The 19,966-nt window shown below is 37.9% G+C and overlaps 1 protein-coding gene across 1 annotated transcript; it reads left to right on the top strand.

The window, feature by feature from the left end:
- The first annotated feature begins 5,777 nt into the window (after window positions 1-5,777).
- DEFB125 (defensin beta 125) lies at window positions 5,778-15,012 on the top strand. Its single transcript, XM_012454949.2, has 2 exons — window positions 5,778-5,835; window positions 14,651-15,012. Exons 1-2 carry the CDS (start codon window positions 5,778-5,780, stop codon window positions 15,010-15,012), a joined length of 420 nt encoding a protein of 139 aa, XP_012310372.2.
- The last annotated feature ends 4,954 nt before the right edge of the window (window positions 15,013-19,966 follow it).

Here is a 19,966-nt window from a genome sequence, read left to right as displayed (position 1 = left end):
TACCAAAACAACAAAAGGTATCAAGTGATGGTGTGACTGTGGAGAAATAGAACCCTTATACACTGTTGATGTGAATGCGAATTAATACAACCATTATGGAAAACAGTATAGAGGATTTTAAAAAAATTAACATAGAACTACCATATGATTCAACAGTTCCAGTACTGGATATATGTCCAAAGAAAATAAAACTAGCATGCTTAAGACTATTTGCACTCTTATGTTCACTTCAAAATTATTCACAATAGCTAAGATATGGAATCCACCTAATTGTTCATCCACTAATAAATCACTAAACAAAATGTATATACACACAGTGGAATACTATTTGGCCATTAACAAAATCCTTTACGACAATATGGGTGAATCAAGGGTACATTGTATTTAGAGAAATAAACAAAGCACTAAAAGCAAATGCATGGTTTCACTTTTGCATAAGATCTAAAAAAGTTGAACCTGTAGAATACAATAGTGGTTTTCAGGGGCTAGGGTGGTTATGAGGATGGAGAGATGTTGGCTAAATGATGCAAGATTTCGGTTACGTAGGAGAAATAAATTCAAGCTATCTATGGTATAACATGGTGATCATAGTCAATAACTAAGTACTGTATGCTTGGAAATCACTAAAAGCATAGACTGTGTTCTCACCACAACAATAAGTATGTGAAGTAATGCATATATTCATTAGTTCTATTTATTCATCTCACAAATGCAAACGTATTTCAGAACATCATGTTGTATACAATACACACATACAATTTCATTTGTCAAGAAAAAGACAGAATTCTTGTCATTTGCAACAACATGAATGTACCTGGAGGACATTATGTTAAGTGAAAGTAGCACGGCACAGAAAGACAAATGCCACATGATCTCACTTAGATTCGGAATCTAAAAAAGTTGAAGTCATGGAAGTAGAGAGTAAAATGGTGGTAACCAGAGGCTGGGTGTGGGTAGGACTGGGAAAATATTTGTCAAAGGGCACAAAATTTCAGTGGGGCAGGATGAACAAATTCAAGTGATCTATTATACATCATGATGACTGTGGTTAATAACAATTATTACATATGTGAAAATTGCTAAGAGTAGCTTTTATTTGTTCTCACCATTAAAAATAACTATGTGAAGGAATGCATGTTATTTAGCTTCATTTAGCTTTTGCGCAATGTACACATTTATCACATCATGTTATAATCACAAATACATACAATTTTATTTGGCAATTTAAAAAATTTCACCCACAAAAAAAGAATACTGGGGCTTAATCCCTCTCACTTCAGCGTGCTCAACAAAAATGGTCTATTTTGGAGTTCGAGATCAGCCTGGCCAACGTGGTGAAAACCCATCTCTACTAAAAATACAAACATTAGCCAGGCATGGTGACATGTGCCTGTAGTTTCAGCTACTTGGGAGGCTGAGGCAGGAGGATTGCTAGAACCTGGGAGGGGGAGGTTGCAGTGAGCCGATATTATGCCACTGCACTCCAGCCTGGGCAACAGAGTGAGACTCCATCTCAAAAAAAAAAAAAAAAAGAAAATGGCCAAAGGACATAAACAGACACTCCTTGAAGATATACATGTGATCAACAAGCATATGAAAAAATGCTCAAGATCACTAATCGTTAGAGAAATGCAAATCAAAACCACAGTGAGATACCAGTCAGAATGACTTTTGTTAACAAGTAAAAAATAGCATGTTGGTGAGGTTGTAGAGAAAAGGAAACACTTATATACTGCTGGTGGGAATGTAAATTAGTTCAGCCACTTTGAAAAGCAGTTTGGAGATTTCTCAAAGAACTTAAAACAGAATTAGCATTTGTCCCAGCAATCTCATTACTGGGTATGTACCCATAGAAATATAAATTGTTCTACCAAAAAGACAAATGCACTTGTATGTTCATCATAGCACTATTCACAATAGCAAAGACATGGAATCAACCTAGATGCCTTTTCGAAGTAGACTGGATAAAGGAAGTTTGGTACACACACACACACACACACACAAATAGTGGAATACTATGCGCACATGCACACACACACATAGTGGAATATTATGCAGTCACAAAAAATGAAGCCATGCCTTTTGCAGCAACATGGATACACCTAGAGGTCATTATCTTTAGTGAATTAATGCAGTAACAGAAAACCAAGTACTGCATGTTCTCATTTATAAGTGGGAGGTAAACACTGAGTACACATAGACTCCAAGAAGGGAACAATGGACATTGGGCCTTACTTGAAGATGGTCAAAAAACTACCCATCAGGTACTATGCTCACTACCTGGGTGACAAAATCATTTTTATACCAAATCCAGTGACAAGCAATTTATGTAACAAACCTGCATGTGTATCCCCTGAACCTAAAATAAAAGTTGAAAAAAAAAAAGAACTTTTATCAACATTTCTTGCAGTGAACATACGTTAGTGATGAACATTCTCTGCTTTTCTTTGCCTGAAAATTTCTTTATTTTGTATTCATATTTGAAATATATTCTCATTGGGTATAAAAATTCTAAATTACAAGTGTTTCCTCTTTTTTAATATTAAAAATTTCATTCCAATGTCTTTCATATTGCCTTATTTGTGATAATGCCTTCTATTTTTCTTATCTTTTTTCCATTTATAAGAAGTGTTCCCCAACTGCAGACTGATTAAAAACATTTTTTAAATTAAAAAAGCAAAAGAAAGAAACATTTTTATCTGAGGCTGTCTCAGATTCAGAGACCACCCAATCTTCAGATTTCAAATAACTTATACCCAAACATTTGGTAATATCAGCTACTTGATGATCTTCCTGGAGGGCAGATGCATTCTAGAGATGAGGACACATCATGATTACAAATGCTACCACCACTAGGGCATGCACAAAAGTCACTGGTGTGATCCTTTCTCAGAACATTGTGGCAACTTCTGGACATTCTCTGCTGTTATCATTGCTTCTTCTGTTTTCTCCCCCCTTATCTGGGCAGATAATTTTCTCCATTGGAATGAGAAAGTCTTGCTTCATGCTCTTTAACTGTGTGACCTTGGGCATATTACTTTACTTTGGGGCAAATCATCTTCCTTCTTGAGGACCCAATGTGCTCTTTTATAAAATGGGCAGTTAGGATTCGATTGTCTCTCTGGACACGGCTTATGTAGACAACCTGGACCACACTAGAGGATCACACTGAGACCTTTATGTCGGCCTTAATTTCTCCATCTGTAAAGTAGAGGTTGGGCTTAGATTATAGATGATAAGGACACCAACTTTCCTGGAAAGGATTCTGAACTTAGACTCAGCCTCAGTGAGAAGGAGTTCTGTGATTAAACAGAGATGCCTACCTCAGCAACGGAAATGGGCAGGTCAATCACCTTGGCAAAGATTTTATGCTATGCTGTGCATTTGATATCCAGTCTAAGATTATCTAGAGGGTCCTTTCTAAGACACTGATAAGATATACCTATATACATATATAAGTCAGAATAAAAGCAACTTTTAGCATTTTGTGTGTGCCTCTGATTTGATTACATCCCACAGAGAAATAGAGACAATACAGGTTAATGAAGAAGGATGATAAGATTTTTTTTGGTGGCAGTGGGAGGACGGAGTTTCGCTCTTGTTACTCAGGTTGGAGTGCAATGGGGCAATCTGGGTTGACTGCAACTTTTGCCTCCTAGGTTCGAGTGATTCTCCTGCCTCAGCCTCCCGAGTAGCTGGGATTACAGGCGCCTGTTATCACGCCCGGCTAATTTTTGTATTTTTTAGTAGAGACGAGGTTTCACCACGTTGGCCAGGCTGATCTCGAACTCCTGACCTGAGGTGATCTTCCTGCCTCAGGCTCCCAAAGTGCTAGGATTACAGGTGTGAGCCACTGCACTTGGCCAAGTGTGATAAGATTTTTAAAAATTCAATTAAAATACAGAAATTTCAAAAAGGAAGTGCAGTGATAGCAAAATAGATGCAAACCGTGCAAGTATGAAATCTATTTTATAGCTGAGTCTTATTTTCTTGGTCCTGAGATTCTGTTTCCTTTGGTTTTCAAATAATTAATTACATTGATTTTTCAGGGAGATTACTAGAATCACTAATAATTATTTTCTTAGTGGCACAAAATCTAAAAAACACCGTATCGACCTTCTCTATCTCCCCTTATCCTTATGTCACCTGACCCTATTCCAAATACTCCAACTGGGTAGCTACAAATGGCAGAGTAGAGAATATGTGCACTAACAAAACCATATGCACAGAGGTGGGGTATCCATCTCTGACGTGGCTGAGCTAGTCTAAGGAAGGAATGCTCTGTGGCCATTGTCCTTGGAAGTCATTCTCACAGATTGGTATTCTCAAGTAGGTGGTGCTTGAGTGGTCCAAGAGCACCCACATGCTGCTATGCATTTTTCTGACAACCTCTTTATGATCTCTGAATTTGGCAGATCACATTGCATCTCTCAATTGGAAAATCAATTTTCTCATCTCCATGGAAAATTCTTAATCAAGCTCCTGGTTTTCCCTTATAGCTTCCACTTTTTAAACTCACTTCTCCAATTTCACCACTACATCTCTGACAGATGAGAACATTAGAGATTCCTTGTTTTTCAAAAACAAAACAAAATTCATCAAAACTATAAATATACTAAGGGGAAGTCTGTATTATCTTCTGCCAAAATATACTACCCGTTTTTTTCCTAAATGTTTAACTTTTGTAGGTGCATAGTAGGTATGTATATTTGTGGGGTACATGAGATGTTTTGATACAAGCATGCAATGCATAATAACCACATCATGGAAAGTGGGGTATCCATCCCCTCAAGCATTTACGCTTTGTGTTACAAATAATCTAATTACACATTTTCACTATTTTTAAATGTACAATTAAGTTATTTTTGACTATAGTCACCTTGTTATGCTGCTAAACACCAGGTCTTATTTCTTTTTTTCCTATTTTTTGTACCCATTAACCATCCCCACCTCCCCATACACGCCCACTGCTCTTCCCAGCCTCTGATAACTATCCTCCTACTCTATCTCCTATGAGTTCAATAGTTTTGGTTTTTAGATTTCACAAATAAGTGAGAATATACAATGTTTGTCTGTGGCTGATTTCACTTCGCATAATGACCTCCAGTTTCATCCATGTTATTGCAAATGACAGCATCTCATTCTTTTTTATGGGTAAATAGTACTCCATTGTGTGTAAGTTCCACATTTTCTTTATCCACTTATCTGTTGATGGACACTTAGGTTGCTTCTAAATCTTGGCTATCATGAATAGTGCTGCAACAAGCACAGGTGTGCAGATATCTATTTAATATACTTACTTCCTTTTGCAGGGGGGAAGGTATACACCCAGCAGTGAGATTGCTGGATTGATTGGACTGCCACAAGTGATATCTTTACACACCATTCTGCTGTCACTGGGTACGTACAAAGTGTTGCATACAGGCAGAGGAGAAAGGCAATTGACCGCAAGGCAATTGACCCAAGTTAAAAGGCAATTGACCCAAGTTAACAAAAACATCTTGGGGCTGTTGCTTTCCATCAGACCTTACAGTTCTACAGGATAATAGCTTATCTCATAAGGCCTCAGTTTTCTTTAATAATTTCTAGAAGCAGACATTACTGTGTCATGCACACTCAGTGTTGCAAATTAATGGTCTGGTGATTTGGGTGGCATGGCATTTCTCCCTTCTCTGGTTCATCACCCATGATAGACTAGTGAAGGTGACCACTTAAATTCCTTGCTGTGCAGTGTTCTGTATTCCTCAGGACACAGAGCTTCCTCTCTCCCAGGAGCCATGAATCTCCTGATGCTGACCTTTGTTATCTGTGCATTGCTAACTCAGGTGACCAAAGGTAATGGAACCTTATAAAGCAGAGCTGATGGAACTAGGATGAGTTGTTGCTTTTGGGCTCCCCTGGTATCACGATGGGGAAGAGGGAATCTACAGGAAAAACCTGGACCAATAAAGAGCAGCAGAAATACTCTTGTTTTGGCAGCTCCATGTCCCCAGTCTCTGAGAATCTTTCTGTTAGGGGCATCTAGCAAGCTGGGATGTTCTCTGAGACATTTATCCAAAGATCAGAATTTCCTTAGTACTCTGAGCCACCCTATCTGCCTCTCTATATAACTATCCAATGTTAGCTCAGCCTCACTTCACTTCTATTTTGATTATTATGTTGTTGTACCCATTTCATTGTTGTGTCCTATTAGTTCTTCTACCATCTTGAATTCTTCTTTGCCCTGAGAGTACCTTCAGAGGGGAGGCCCTCATTTTCATGTTCTTAGATATGGTGAACAAGTCTGTTGACAGTCTGTAGATTCTGTAGCACTATCATATGGAAGAGACAACGTATATGTGTGGGGTAGAAGTGGAAATAAGTGGCCTGAAGACAAGATAGAAAGACTAGTGACCAATGGGGAGCTTCTAATTGTAGATGAATAGGAACAGCCTGTTTCCACTGTTTAATAAAGCTACTTTTGAAAATTGTTAACATTTTATTTAAAAATAATACTTGCAATTGACTTATGTATTAAGCAATTGAGATTTATAGGGTTTAGGGAAAAGAAAAGTGTTTGCCTGTCCAAGAATACCAGTTCTTCAGTCTTACCCTTCAGAATCAATCAATGTTACCAATTTCTTATATATCCTAGCAAATACAAATATGTTTATTTACATGTATATACCTTTTAGATTTTTAAAAATGCAATTGCAAATGAACCATGTGGATTGTTCTGCAATGTACTAGCAATATATTAGAGACACCTTATCCATACATAAGCCTAGTTCATTATTTTTAATCTTTAAGTAAAACTTTGAGGAGGAGGAGATGAATCTCCTAACATTAATTACTCCACTACTGATGAAAAACAGGTCTTTAATTATTACAAACAATTCAGCAAGAAAAATTTGTAAACAAATGTATATCTTTCCATTTATGACTGGACACACACACACACACACACACACACACACACACACACACACACAGTCAAACCACCTACCAGAAAAGTTGAACTACTCTCCTATCACCAGTTGCAAGAGTAACAGCTTCCATACCCTCATCAGTCCTTTTTTTCTACTATATTCTTCCAGGTTTTACAGTCCAATATGTAAAAATTATGTCCTGTTGTTTGAATTCATGACACTTTAATTATAAATGAGTTTGAACATTTAGTCCATTAGATTTCTAAACTTTCTTATTAATCTTTATACATTAAAAAATTGGACTTTTGTTAAATTCAGAGGTGTTATATTTTGCCTAGAAAGATGCTATTCGTGACTATTAAATGGATATAACTATGCCTTTGATCTGTTATGTCTTGATTCACATGTTGATGTAACATGAGTTATAGAATTATTAATATTCACATTCATTTCTTATTATGAACTATTGTGTTTGTTGAAAAATTTGAACTTTTGAAATTGAAGTAAAAAAATTGTAAAGAAGTTAAAAAAGACATAAAAAATTTTGATCTATTGTTCTTCCTCAGTTTTATTTGAATAAAAATGTGTATCCTACTTATAAATTTTCTATTATACTATTAGTATTTTCCCATTTACTAAATATTTTTCAAAAACTGTTTTCCAATGACTGTATAAAATTTTATTGCATGGATACTGTTCAAAATTTTATTGCATGGATACTTAGTCAAATTGTTTTTGCATAAATAAGTGCACTTATGTTATGTAGACAAAAGTGGCTAGTGTAATCTTTCTTATACATAAATCATTCAGCATAAAATTCTTGGAGATGTACTTTTTCTTGTCTGCTTTATGTATTATCAATAGTTGAATACTTGCCAAGTCTTAAAAATGAAAGATTATATGTAAATAAATTATTTATGTCTATGAGTAATGGGGAAGTGAAACTTCAGATATGTTTATTATATATTTTACTTTTCTACAAATCGTCTATGCCTGCTTTTCCCTTTTATTTTGGAGGGTTAGTTTTCATTTCTGTTGATTTAGAGATTTTCATTTTTGTTACCTCTTCTAGATTTGTTTTGAAATTTAACTATTTAGTCTCTCTGGGCTTTATATTATGTGTTTTCAAGTGAGATAGGACCTGATGGCTTGTGAAACAACTTTTTACAAAGCCAAGCTATCAGTAGACTGCTATCAATAGATATATTTTAAGTTGATGCTAGCTGATTCTATATCTGGTATGTTTTAGAAAGAATTCCACACATGGGATAATGTTTTGGCTAGATGGTTCCCCTACTTAGAAACATACAATTGCTAGTCATATTTCTAATTTCAGGATTTTGAGACACTGGTAATGAAGATCACATGTCCTAATAATATAATAGTTCTGGACTGAAACTCTTTGAAAAAAAATGACTGTTGTCACTCTAGAAAAAAAAATGTTGTTACAAATTATTCCCAATTGCCATCATTCTACTGCTTAAACCAAATTATTGGAATGATTTTTGATATTTCTATATCTACAACACTCATATCTATCAGGAAGTCTATTACATCTGCCTGCAAATTATATCCAGAATGCAATTATTCTCGCCACCTCCATTGCTACCATTCTGATTCTAGTCACCATCATCTCTCACCTGTGTTATGTCATAGCTTCCTCATGATCCTTCTGCTGTTGCCTTCCACTATCTTGTCAAAACACGTAGTGCATGATCCACTTACGCAGGAAGTCAGATCATGTACTTTTGCTCAAAACTCTGTGATGGCCCCCTTTTCACTCAGAACAATAACCAGAGTTCACACAGTGGCTCACCTGGCCCTACAGGACCTGGTCCTTATGACCTCTCTCTAGTATATACTAGTATACGGCTACAGTCTTTGTTCACTCCACTATAGTCACACTGTCCCCAGCGCTCTTCCCCAAACATGTCAGACTTACTCAACCCAGAGAGCTCTGTTTGTTCTCCCTGCTTAGAGTGCACTTGCCTCGGACACTGGTGTGACTAATTCCTTTACCTCCTTCAAGTTGTTTAATAATCACCTTGTTACACAGGCCTGTGCAACTCCTGTTTATGAATCTTCTATTACTCTTAAATCTACTCTCACTTCTCTCTGCAAACCATTTATCATCTTTTCATCTACAAAATAATGTACTTTGTTTTTTATTGAGGTAAAATATACATATGTAAATTACCATCTTTACCATGTCTTTACCCTATTTTCATATATATATGTTAGCCATTTGCATGTCTTCTGTTGAGCAATGTCTATTCAGATCTTTTGCCTGTTTTAAAATTGGATTATTTGTTTTTGTTCGCTATAGAGCTGTTTGGGCTCCTTATATTAATATATTTTTGGTTGTTAATTGCTTGTCAGATGAATAGTTTGCAAATATTTTCTCCCATTCTGTGGGTTATCTCTTGACTTTGTTGATTGTTTCCTTGGCTGTGCTCAAGCTTCTTACTTTGATGTAATCCTAATTGTCTAATTTCGCTTGGGCTGTCTGTGCTTTTGAGGTCTTACCCAAGAAATCTTTGCCAAGACCCATGTCCTGAAGTGTTTCCCTAATGTTTTCTTCAGGTAGTTTCATAGTTTTAGGTCCTAGATTTAAATCTATAAACGATACAGTCTAGCAGGGAGTGCACTTACTTTTTATTGTCTGTCTCCGTCTGCTAGAAAGTCAGCTCCGTGTGATTTTTGTCTGTTTAGTCACGGATGTACCTCAAGGGCCCAGGATGGTGCCTGCACCATAGTGGGGGCCTGAAACTTTGATGACTGTGTGACGATGGCCTAATTTAAGTCTGGAGGGGATAATTTAAAACAGGTAAAAGGGAATGTAAATGACAATTTTGAAGAATAAATGACAGAACAAGGTGATGCAAAGACAAAGAAGAAGAAGAGAGCCAAGATGACGTATTTTAAGTATGGGTAATGCTGGAGGAAAAAATCAAGATCTAAGTCTTTTAGACGTGAGAAATGAAGAAGCAAGGTTAGAGTTTGTCTTACACGAAAGAAGTGGAAGGTCTAGACTTGAAATTTATAGAAAATTCCACGAAGTACAAAGTAAAATGGAGTCAGTAAAATAACAAAGAGAGAATAAATAGCTGTAGAAGAGGGAAGGTAGAATAAATAATTGGTGAAGTGGGACTAGAGTCAACATTTTCCAGAGGATAAAATATGAACCAAATTATTGTGAGCCTAATACATACATCTATATATGCTTTATGCATATTATCACATTAAATTCAAGCAAGGTTGTTTAGAGAATTACTTGCTCTTCTGTACGTATGTCAGGCTTCCTCCTCCATAGAGCCTTATCTCTAGCTGCTTCGTCTGCCTAGAATACACTTATCTAGGTACTCCTTGGGCACATGTCTTGAGAAAGATGATCATGCAATTTAATGGTTGATAAATGAACATACCATGCAGCACACTAGTTTCCCTATAGATTTATATCCTCTCCCCTCAAATGAGTAGTCACGCTGCTTAGAAATCCTACTGCACTTCTCTTGTAAACGAACCTTCCTTTTTTTTTTTTTTTTGAGACAGAGTCGTGCTCTGTTGCCAGGCTGGAGTGTAGTGGTGTGACCTCGGCTCACTGCAACCTCCAACTCCCCGTTTCAAGTGATTCTCCTGCCTCAGCCTCCCAAGTAGCTGGGATTATAGGCATGTGCCACCACACCCAGCTAATTTTTGTATTTTTAATAGAGACATGGTTTCGCCATGTTGGCCAGGATGGCCTCCATCTCCTGACCTCGTGATCCATCTGCCTCAACTTCCCAAAGTGCTGGGATTACAGGCATGTGCCACCGCACTTGGTCACCTTCCCACTTTTTTAGACAGGTATTTTGTCCTGATCTTTGTCTTTAATTTGCCTGCTCCTCTCCTCTATGTGGCTCTCCCCCTCAGCTTATCCCATGCTCCATTTATTTAAACAATTCAAATAGGAACTTTTTACTCATTTCCTCTGTCCCCTTTGCTATAGAGAAATGCATCTTCTCCATCTAAAGATTAGTCTGCCCTGTGTGAATTTGTGACTATGCCCTTCTGTCGTCTCATCACCCTATTCTATATTAATCTCTTCTTTTCTGCTTATCTCTTTTTCTTTTCTTTTTCTTTGAGATGGAGTCTTGTTCTTGTTGCCCAGGCTGGAGTGCAGTGGCATGATCTTGGTTCACTGCAACTTCTGCCGTCTGGGTTCAAGTGATTCTCCTGCTTCAGCCTCCCGAGTAGCTGGGGTTACAGGCACCCACCACCACACCTGGCTAAGTTTTTGTATTTTTAGTAGAGACAGGGTTTCACCATGGCCAGGCTGGTCTCAAACTCCTGACCTAGGCGATCTGCCCACCTCGGGCTCCCAAAGTGCTGGGATTACAGGCATGAGTCACTGTGCCCAGCCTGTTTGTTTCTTTTTTAATGGCTTGCAAACATGGTTTGGTATTTTTCATTCTTCAAAACAAACCTGAAAACCCTCCCTTAACCTTACATTGCCCTCTAACAAGTTATTTATTTTTTTGCTTTCCTTTGGAGCTAAACTTCTATCTTGGCCGGGCGCGGTGGCTCACGCCTGTAATCCCAGCACTTTGGGAGGCCGAGGCGGGTGGATCATGAGGTCAAGAGATCGAGACCATCCTGGTCAACACGGTGAAACCCCGTCTCTACTAAAAATACAAAAAATTAGTTGGGCATGGTGGCGAGTGCCTGTAATCCCAGCTACTCGGGAGGCTGAGGCAGGAGAATTGCCTGAATCCAGGAGGCGGAGGTTGCGGTGAGCCAAGATTGCGCCATTGCACTCCAGCCTGGGTAACAAGAGTGAAACTCCGTCTCAAAAAAAAAAAAAAAAAAGATTTTCATCTCACAGGTCCGACATTCACTTCTCTCTCATTCACATTTTGACCAACTTCAATTTAGTTTCTTTTCTCATACCACTCAGAAGCTGCTCTCCTCAGTATGAAGTGACCTTCATGCTATTAAAAGCATGGACATTTTCCTGCCTTCATCTTTTTGTTGTTGTTGTTGTTGAGACAGGGTCTCACTCTGTAGCCAGGCTAGAGTGCAGTGGTGTGATCTCAGCTCACTGCAACATTTGCCTCCTGGGTTCAAGCAATTCTCCTGCCTCAGCCTCCTTAGTAGCTGGGATTACAGGCACCCACCACCACGCACAGCTAACTTTTGTATTTTTAGTAGAGACAGGGTTTCACTGTGTTGTTCAGGCTGGTCTCGAACTCCTGACCTTAGGTGATCCGCCCGCCCCGGTCTCTCAAAGTGCTGGGATTACAAGCGTGAGCTACCATGCCCGGCCCTTGCCTTCATCTTTTTAACCTCTCAGCAGTATTTGCCCACAAAATGACCACTCTGTCCTTTAAGAAACATTCTCCTCTCCTGCTTAATGTAGTTGTATCTGATAAAACTTTCCATATAACCTCTATGCAAGTGCTGTTTTTATGCTTATCAGGCAGATCTACAACTGTCAGTATCCCCAGTCTCTCACCAGCTGCTTGTGACATACCTTGTACAGGGCAATCCAGTGTCTGGGATCATCTAGCAACTATGGGCTAACAGGAAGCTGGATACATAGTCCAGGTCCTTTGAGCCTCGTGTAGAATAATTTTGGGGCTTGGTAATTTTTTTTTTTCTTGTGGTAATTCCCTTATTTGCAGTCCAAGGCTATTATGCGGAGAAAACGTAAGTGGATTTTAGTTCTTCAAGTTTTTTACTATAACCGTGCACCCTTCCGTGCTTCAAGGTTTTTCTGTAACTCTGCACCCTCAGGGACTAATGCACAAGTAAACATTTTTTTTTTTTTAAGTTTTTTTTTGTTTGTTTGTAAAAACTAAATGCTATTTTTTTTCTTTTACTCTTAGTTGACATATAATAATTGTTCATATTTAGAAGATGCAGAGTGATATTTTGATGCATGTATACAATGTGTAATGATCAAATCAGGGTAATTAGCATATCCATCACCTCATATCACCTCAAACATTTGACATGTTTTCATGCCGGGAACATTCAGAATCCTCTCTTCTAGCTATCTGAAAATATACAATAAACAATTGTTAACTACCGTCACCCTACAGTACTATAGAATAGTGGACCCCAACCTTTTGGCACCAGGGACCAGTCTCATGGAAGACAATTTTTCCAAGGGGGTGAAGGTGGTGGTGGGGATGGTTTCAGGATGAAACTGTTCCACTTCAGGTCATCAAGCAGTAGCTAGATTCTCACAAGGAACATACATCCTAGATCCCTCACATGCACAGTTTACCATAGGGTTCATGCTCTGAGAATCTAATGCCTCGGCTGATCTGATAAGAGGCGGAGCTCAGGCGGTGATTCTCGCACACCTGCTGTTCACCTCCTGCTGTGTGGCCTGGTTCCTAAGAGGCCATGGACCAGTACCCATTAGCTGCCTGGGGGTTGGAGACCTCTGCTATAGAACACTGGAAATTTTTCATCCTATCTAGTTGTAATTTTCTACCTGTTAACCAACCTTTCCCTATCCCCCTTTCCCTTCCCAGCCTGCAGTAATCACTACTCTACAGTCTACTTCGATGAACTCAACTTTTTAAGCACCTACTTATGAATGAGAACATGTGGTGTTTATCTATCTGTGTCTATTTCACTTAACAGAACGTGAGATGTCCTCCAGGCTCATCCATGAGTCTGAGCTTGTTTGTAGCCTGACTGCTGGGCTTCTCTGTGGGATTGTGCTCTGGGTAAACAGAACACAGCCATGCTGCTGGCCAGCAGTTGATAGAGATGAACTTATGATAACAGGTTAAAATTCACCTTTTCTTGGATTTCTTGCTTTCCTGATTTCTATATTTCTCCACTGATTGTTTCTGAGGGAGGAATTGCCTCTCAACTAAACTATTATACTCAAATCTTTGCTGGGGCTCTGCTTTGCTGGGGGGTCTGCTTTAAGATTCTAGTGTCTTAGTCTCCTGTTTTGCTCTGACTTATCTTATTGGTCCTTTTAAGTCATTTCCTCTTATCTGATCTCTTAAAATTGAAACTCACTAGAATTCAATTCTGGTCCTCTTTTTTCTTATATTATTCCAACCCACCTTGGTTTATCAATTGCTGTACTTTAAATGATATCCATAAGCAATCACATTTATTTATTTGTATATGTTGAACCAACCTTGCATCCTTGATATGCTGCTAAATTCAGTTTGCCAGTATTTTGTTCAGGATTTTTGCACTGCCTTTCATCAAGGATACTGGCCTGGAATTTTTTTTTCTTGTGTCTCTGCCAGGTTTTGGTCTCAGGATGATGCTGGCCTCACAGAATAAGTTAAAGTGGAGTTCTGCCTTCTCAATTTTTGGGGAATAGTTTCAGTAGGAAGGCTATCAGCTCTTTGTATATTTGGTAGAATTCAGCTGTGAATCCATCCTTCTTATCCAGGCTTCATATTAGTTTAAGTATGCTCTCTCTCTCTCTCTTTCTCTCTCTCTCTCTCACTCGCTCTTTTTCTCTTCCTCCCTTCTCCCTCTCTGCCTTTCTCTCTCTTTTTCTATCTTTCTCCTTTTCTCCACCCAACTTCTTTGATGGCACATAGCACAATTTTAATATATATCTTCTGTTCTCCTGTTTGTCTCTTTCAATGGCATTTTGTATTTGACATCACATTAGTCTTGATGTCAGTGGTAGTACTTGTAAATTTTTGAATGAATGTAAAATTGTTATGTTGATGCTAGAGTTAAAAATTTGACCTATATTTTATTCTCTACAGGTAGCTTTGCACCCCAAAAATGTTGGAAGAATAATATAGGATATTGCAGAAGACGATGTTTAGATACTGAAAGGTACATACTCCTTTGTAGGAACAAGCTATCATGCTGCATTTCCATAATAATATCACATGAATACACTCAACAACCAGCATTTCCTGTGATTCACATGGAGGATATAACATTCGATGATAGTTATGTGGACTCTTTTACTGGTTCCCCAGTATCTAGGTTGAATGATCTGGTAACATTTCGAACAACTAATTCTGGAGAAACCGTGACACTCGAGACCAATACTTTTGAGACTACTATGACACCACCCAAGGCCACTACTTCCAAGACTACTATGCCATCATCTCCTTAGACAGCTCTTACTAATAATTAATTAACATTTACTTCTAGTTTGGAAAATTAGAAATACTGCTGGAAATAATATCCAAAGAGTTTATTCTACCAATCCAACTTCGCCAGGAAAATTCCATCAGGGATTGGATGACAGTTAGGATGGACATGATTGCTACTACCAAAACAACAGCCAAGATAGTTGCCTTACAATTAGAAATGTGTAGACAGAAATTTATAGAAGATACAAGGATTCTCTTAACTGGACTTAAGTTCTTCATCTGTCTTCCTCTGATGTACTAAAATATGCAAGCTAAGTTTTATCTTGACTGAACATTTGTGTGTCTATGTATTTTTCCATGCCAAAACCCAAAAACAAACACCATTGTTTGGAGCTGCCTATTATGACTAAGACAAGAATTTTTACTTTAACAGTGCCTGGTCCACTGCTATCATATCTAGGAGAACATAAAAAAGCATATAGAAAGAGTTCCAGACAAATGTTCCCTTCTCTACCCTCCACCTTTTATTGCAAGTTCTGACCCTAAGTACTTTTCTGTGTTATGACATCAAATTTTGTTTAAGGTTCTAGCTGGTAACTAAGAGTTAGAGTTAGAAGCTAATTCTTTCATTTAGCACAAACACTGATCTAACTGGATAGAGATAAAAGTGGGACTTGCCTTGAGAGTACATCATATTAAATGAAAAGGTGCATCTCAAATTCTGCTTACTTTTCCAGTGTTCTTTCCACTTAGAAGTCCAACTTCCAACTATGGCAGCCTCATAAAATGCCTCTTCAGGTCCCCACTCTGTCCGTGAACGCTAATTGTGTGCAGTGTTTCTCTGCTTTGTATGGCTGTAGGCATGTGAGTGCTTTTTGTATGGGAACAGATGGGTCAGTAAGTGTCTTCTATGATAGTACAGAGAAGCAGTTATTGACTATAAAGTTGATTAGTTTTTTTTAACTTTAAGTTCCAGGATACAAGTGCAGAACATGTAGGTTTATTACATAGGTATACATGTGCCGTGGTGGTTTGCTGCACCTATCAACCCAAATAATCTAGGTTTGAAGTCCCACGTGCATTAGCTATTTGTCTTAATGCTCTCCCTCCCCTCCCACCACACCCTGACTGGCCCCAGTGTGTGTTGTTGCCCTCCCTGTGTCCATGTGTTCTCATTGTTTGGCTCCCACTTATGAGTGAGAACACGTGGTGTTTGGTTTTCTGTTCCTATGTCAGTTTGCAGAAGATGATGGCTTCAAGCTTCATCCATGTCCCTGCAAAGTACATGATCTCATTTTTTATGGCTGCATAGTATTCCACGGTTATATGTATCACATTTTCTTTAACCAGTCTATCATTGATTTGCATTTAGGTTGGTTCCATGTCTTTGCTATTGTAAATAGTGCTGCAGTAAACATACATGTGCATGTGTCTTTGTAATAGAATGATTTATATTCCTTTGGGCATATACTCAGTAATGGGATTGCTAGGTTAAATGATATTTCTGGTTCTAGATACTTGAGGAATCGCCACACTGTCTTCCACAATGGTTGAACTAATTTACATTCCCATGAACAGTTTGAAAGCATTCTTATTTCTCCACAGCCTTGCCAGCATCTATTGTTTCTTGACTTGTTAATAATCACCATTCTGACTGGCATGAGATAGTATCTCATCGTGGTTTCAATTTGCATTTCTCTAGTTATCAGGGATGTTGAGCTTTTTTTCATATGTTTGTCGACTGCAGAGATGTCTTCTTTTGACATATCCTTTGCCCACTTATTGAAGGAGGTGTTTGTTTTTTCTTGTCTATTTGTTTAAGTTCCTTATAGATTCTGGATATTAGACTTTTGTTAGCTGGGTAGATTGTAAAAATTTCCTCCCATTCTGTAGGTTGTGTGTTCACGCTGATGATAGTTTCTTTTGCTGTGCAGAAGCTCTTTCATTTAATTAGATTCCATTTGACAATTTTGGCTTTTGTTGCAATTCCTTTTGGCATTCCGTCATGAAGTCTTTGCCCATGCCTATGTCCTGAATGGTATTGCCTAGGTTTTCTTCTAGGGTTTTTTATGGTTTTAGGTTTTACATTTAAGTCTTTAATCTATCTTGAGTTAACTTTTGTATAAGGTATAAAGAAGGAGTCCAGTTTCAGTTTTCTACATATGGCTAGCCAGTTTTCTCAGCACTGTTTATTAAATATGGATTGAATTCACACATAACACTATTATCTTTAAACTTAAATGGGCTAAATGCCCCCAGTTAAAAGACATAGATTGGCAAATTGGATAGAGTCAAGATCCATCGGTATGCTGTATTCAGGATACCCACTGCATGTGCAAAGACACACATAGGCTCAAAATTAAGGGATGGAGGAAAATTTACCAAGCAGATGGAAAGCACAAAAAAGCAGGGGTCGCAGTCCCAGTCTCTGACAAAACAGACTTTAAACCAGCAAACGTCAAAAAAGACAAAGAAGGGTATTACATAATGGTAAAGTGATCAACTCAACAAGAAGAGCTAACTATCCTAAATATATATGCACCCAATACAGGAGCACCCAGATTCATAAAGCAAGTTCTTAGAGACCTACAAAGAGACTTAGACTCCCACAAAATAATAGCGGGAGACTTTAACACCCACTGTCAATATTAGACAGATCAATGGGATAGAAAATTAACAAGGATATCCAGGACATGAACTCAGATCCAGACCAAGCAGATCTAATAGACATCTACAGAACTCTCTACCCCAAAATCCACAGAATATACCTTCTTCTCAGCACCACATCTCACTTATTCTAAAATTGACCACATAATTGGAAGTAAAGCACTCCTTAGCAAATGCAAAAGAATGGAAATCCTTACAGTCTCTCAGACCACAGTGCCATCAAATTAGAACTCAGGATTAAGAAAATCACTCAAAAGTGCACAACTACATGGAAACTGAACAACCTGTTCCTGAATGACTATTGGATAAATAATGAAGGCAGAAATAAAGATGTTCTTCGAAACCAATGAGAATGAAGACACAACATACCAGAATCTCTGGGGCACATTTAAAGCAGTGTCTAGAGGGAAATTTATAGCACTAAATGCCCAAAAGAGAAACTAGGAAAGATCTAAAATCGACACCCTAAAGAAAAAATATTGAAGGCAGCTAGAGAAAAGTGTTAGATGAGGTACAAAGGGAAGCCCATCTGGCTAACAGCAGACTTATCAGCAGAAATCCTACAATCTAGAAGAGACTGGGGGACTATTGAAATAATTCTCAAAGAAAAGAAACTCCAAGTAAGAATTTCACACCCTGCCAAACTAAGCTTTATAACTGAAAGAGAAATAAGATCATTTTAAGACAAGCAATTGCTAAAGCAATTCACTGCTACTAGACCAGCCTTACAAAAGATCTTTAAGGGAGTTCTAAACATAAAGATGAAGAACAATATCTTCTACCACAAAACCACACCTAAGTACGTAGCACACAGACCCTTTAAAGCTATTACACAATAGGAACGATAAAGCAACCAGTTGACAATTTCATGACAGGATCAAAATCTCACATATCAATATTAACCTTGAATGTAAATGATCTTAACACCCCACTTAAAGGCACAGAGTGGCAAGTTGGACAATAAAATAAGACCCATCCATCTGCTGTGTTCAAGAAACCGATCTCACAAGTAATGACTACTATACTAATTTTATCTTTTTTCTTTTTTTGTCCATTGCTTATAAGTTTCATTTTATGGTATGTTATTTTTATTGTATGCCAAACATTGGGCAAATGGGTTTTGGAGACTCCAAGTGATGTTATATTTTAGCATAAAAAGTCCTCCTTTTCTCCAGACAGCAAAGAGATAAGGACATGATTAATTCAATGTAACAAGGCATTAAGCTGGTTCAGGGCTGGGTTTCAGTGCTAGTAATGATTCCACCTATATCTAGTTTGTTCCTGTTTCTCAGGAATAGCCCTCCAGCCTTTTTCTTCAGGGTCTAGTGGGTCTCAACATCTTCAACCCAAAAAAAACAATGAACGAATTCTAGCTCTGCTCTTTATAGTTTTCAAACATTGCTCTTCAGCCTCCTTATTCAGGCACTTCTGTAATATCGTAAAAGGAAGACCATCTATGTGTTTGAGGTAGGCTCCATATCACTATCATATCTGTTTCTTATGCACTACAAGAGTACAAGAAATCTCGTATTGCCTTTCAGAAGTTTCAGCTGAGCTTTCCAACCTCTCACAAAGCTCTAGTGTTCCAATGCTCCACTGGGGGAACGAAAATCGGGGGCACCTGAAAGTCCAATTTGTAATTCATAGAATCTCTGCTAGTTCTGCTGATTCAATTACTTCCCAGAGAGCCTTTCTTTCTGGGAAAGGCACCCAGGGAGGAAATGGCTGGCAATTATTGGCCTCCTCCAGAAACAGAAAGCCTGTTCCATTCTCTCTTTAGAATATCAACTCTTCTGATACCAGTAATTTCTCTAATGCCTTGGAAATATTATTTTAATAAAATCAAGTTTTTCTAGGTTTTGCATCAAAGGCACTGCTTTTCTGTGACTTTATTGATTTCTAAGAACAAAACTTCTCAATCCAATTTAATCTTAACTTAATTGCTGTTGTGTTTGGCCATTGTTTAACATGATTTATATTTTCCCTGAGTTTTCTATATTTCTATTTTTTCTCCTTTCTTTTAATCTTTCTGTGTACACTAAATGTTCTTTTTTATTTTCTTCCTCACTAGTCTTTAATTTATTCTCCTTTTCTATTCATCATCACTCTAGAAATAAAGACATACATTCTTAACCTATCAATATCTAATATTAACCAAAAACTTGTATTTCTCGTCAGGCAATTCATGGAATACAACTCCATTTTACCTGCCTCCAGTTTATAGCCTATTGCTTTATTTTACTTTCATATATTATAATACTAAGACAATATTACTGCACTCGTGACAATTATAGATAGTTCTATTTT

Source organism: Aotus nancymaae, unplaced genomic scaffold, assembly GCF_030222135.1.
Source record: "Aotus nancymaae isolate 86718 unplaced genomic scaffold, 86718_ANA_hifiasm-v0.15.2.pri h1tg000029l, whole genome shotgun sequence".
Classification (NCBI taxonomy): Eukaryota; Metazoa; Chordata; class Mammalia; order Primates; family Aotidae; genus Aotus; species Aotus nancymaae.
The sequence above is the reverse complement of the archived record's forward strand: the minus strand, read 5'-3'. Positions and strand labels throughout refer to the sequence as shown.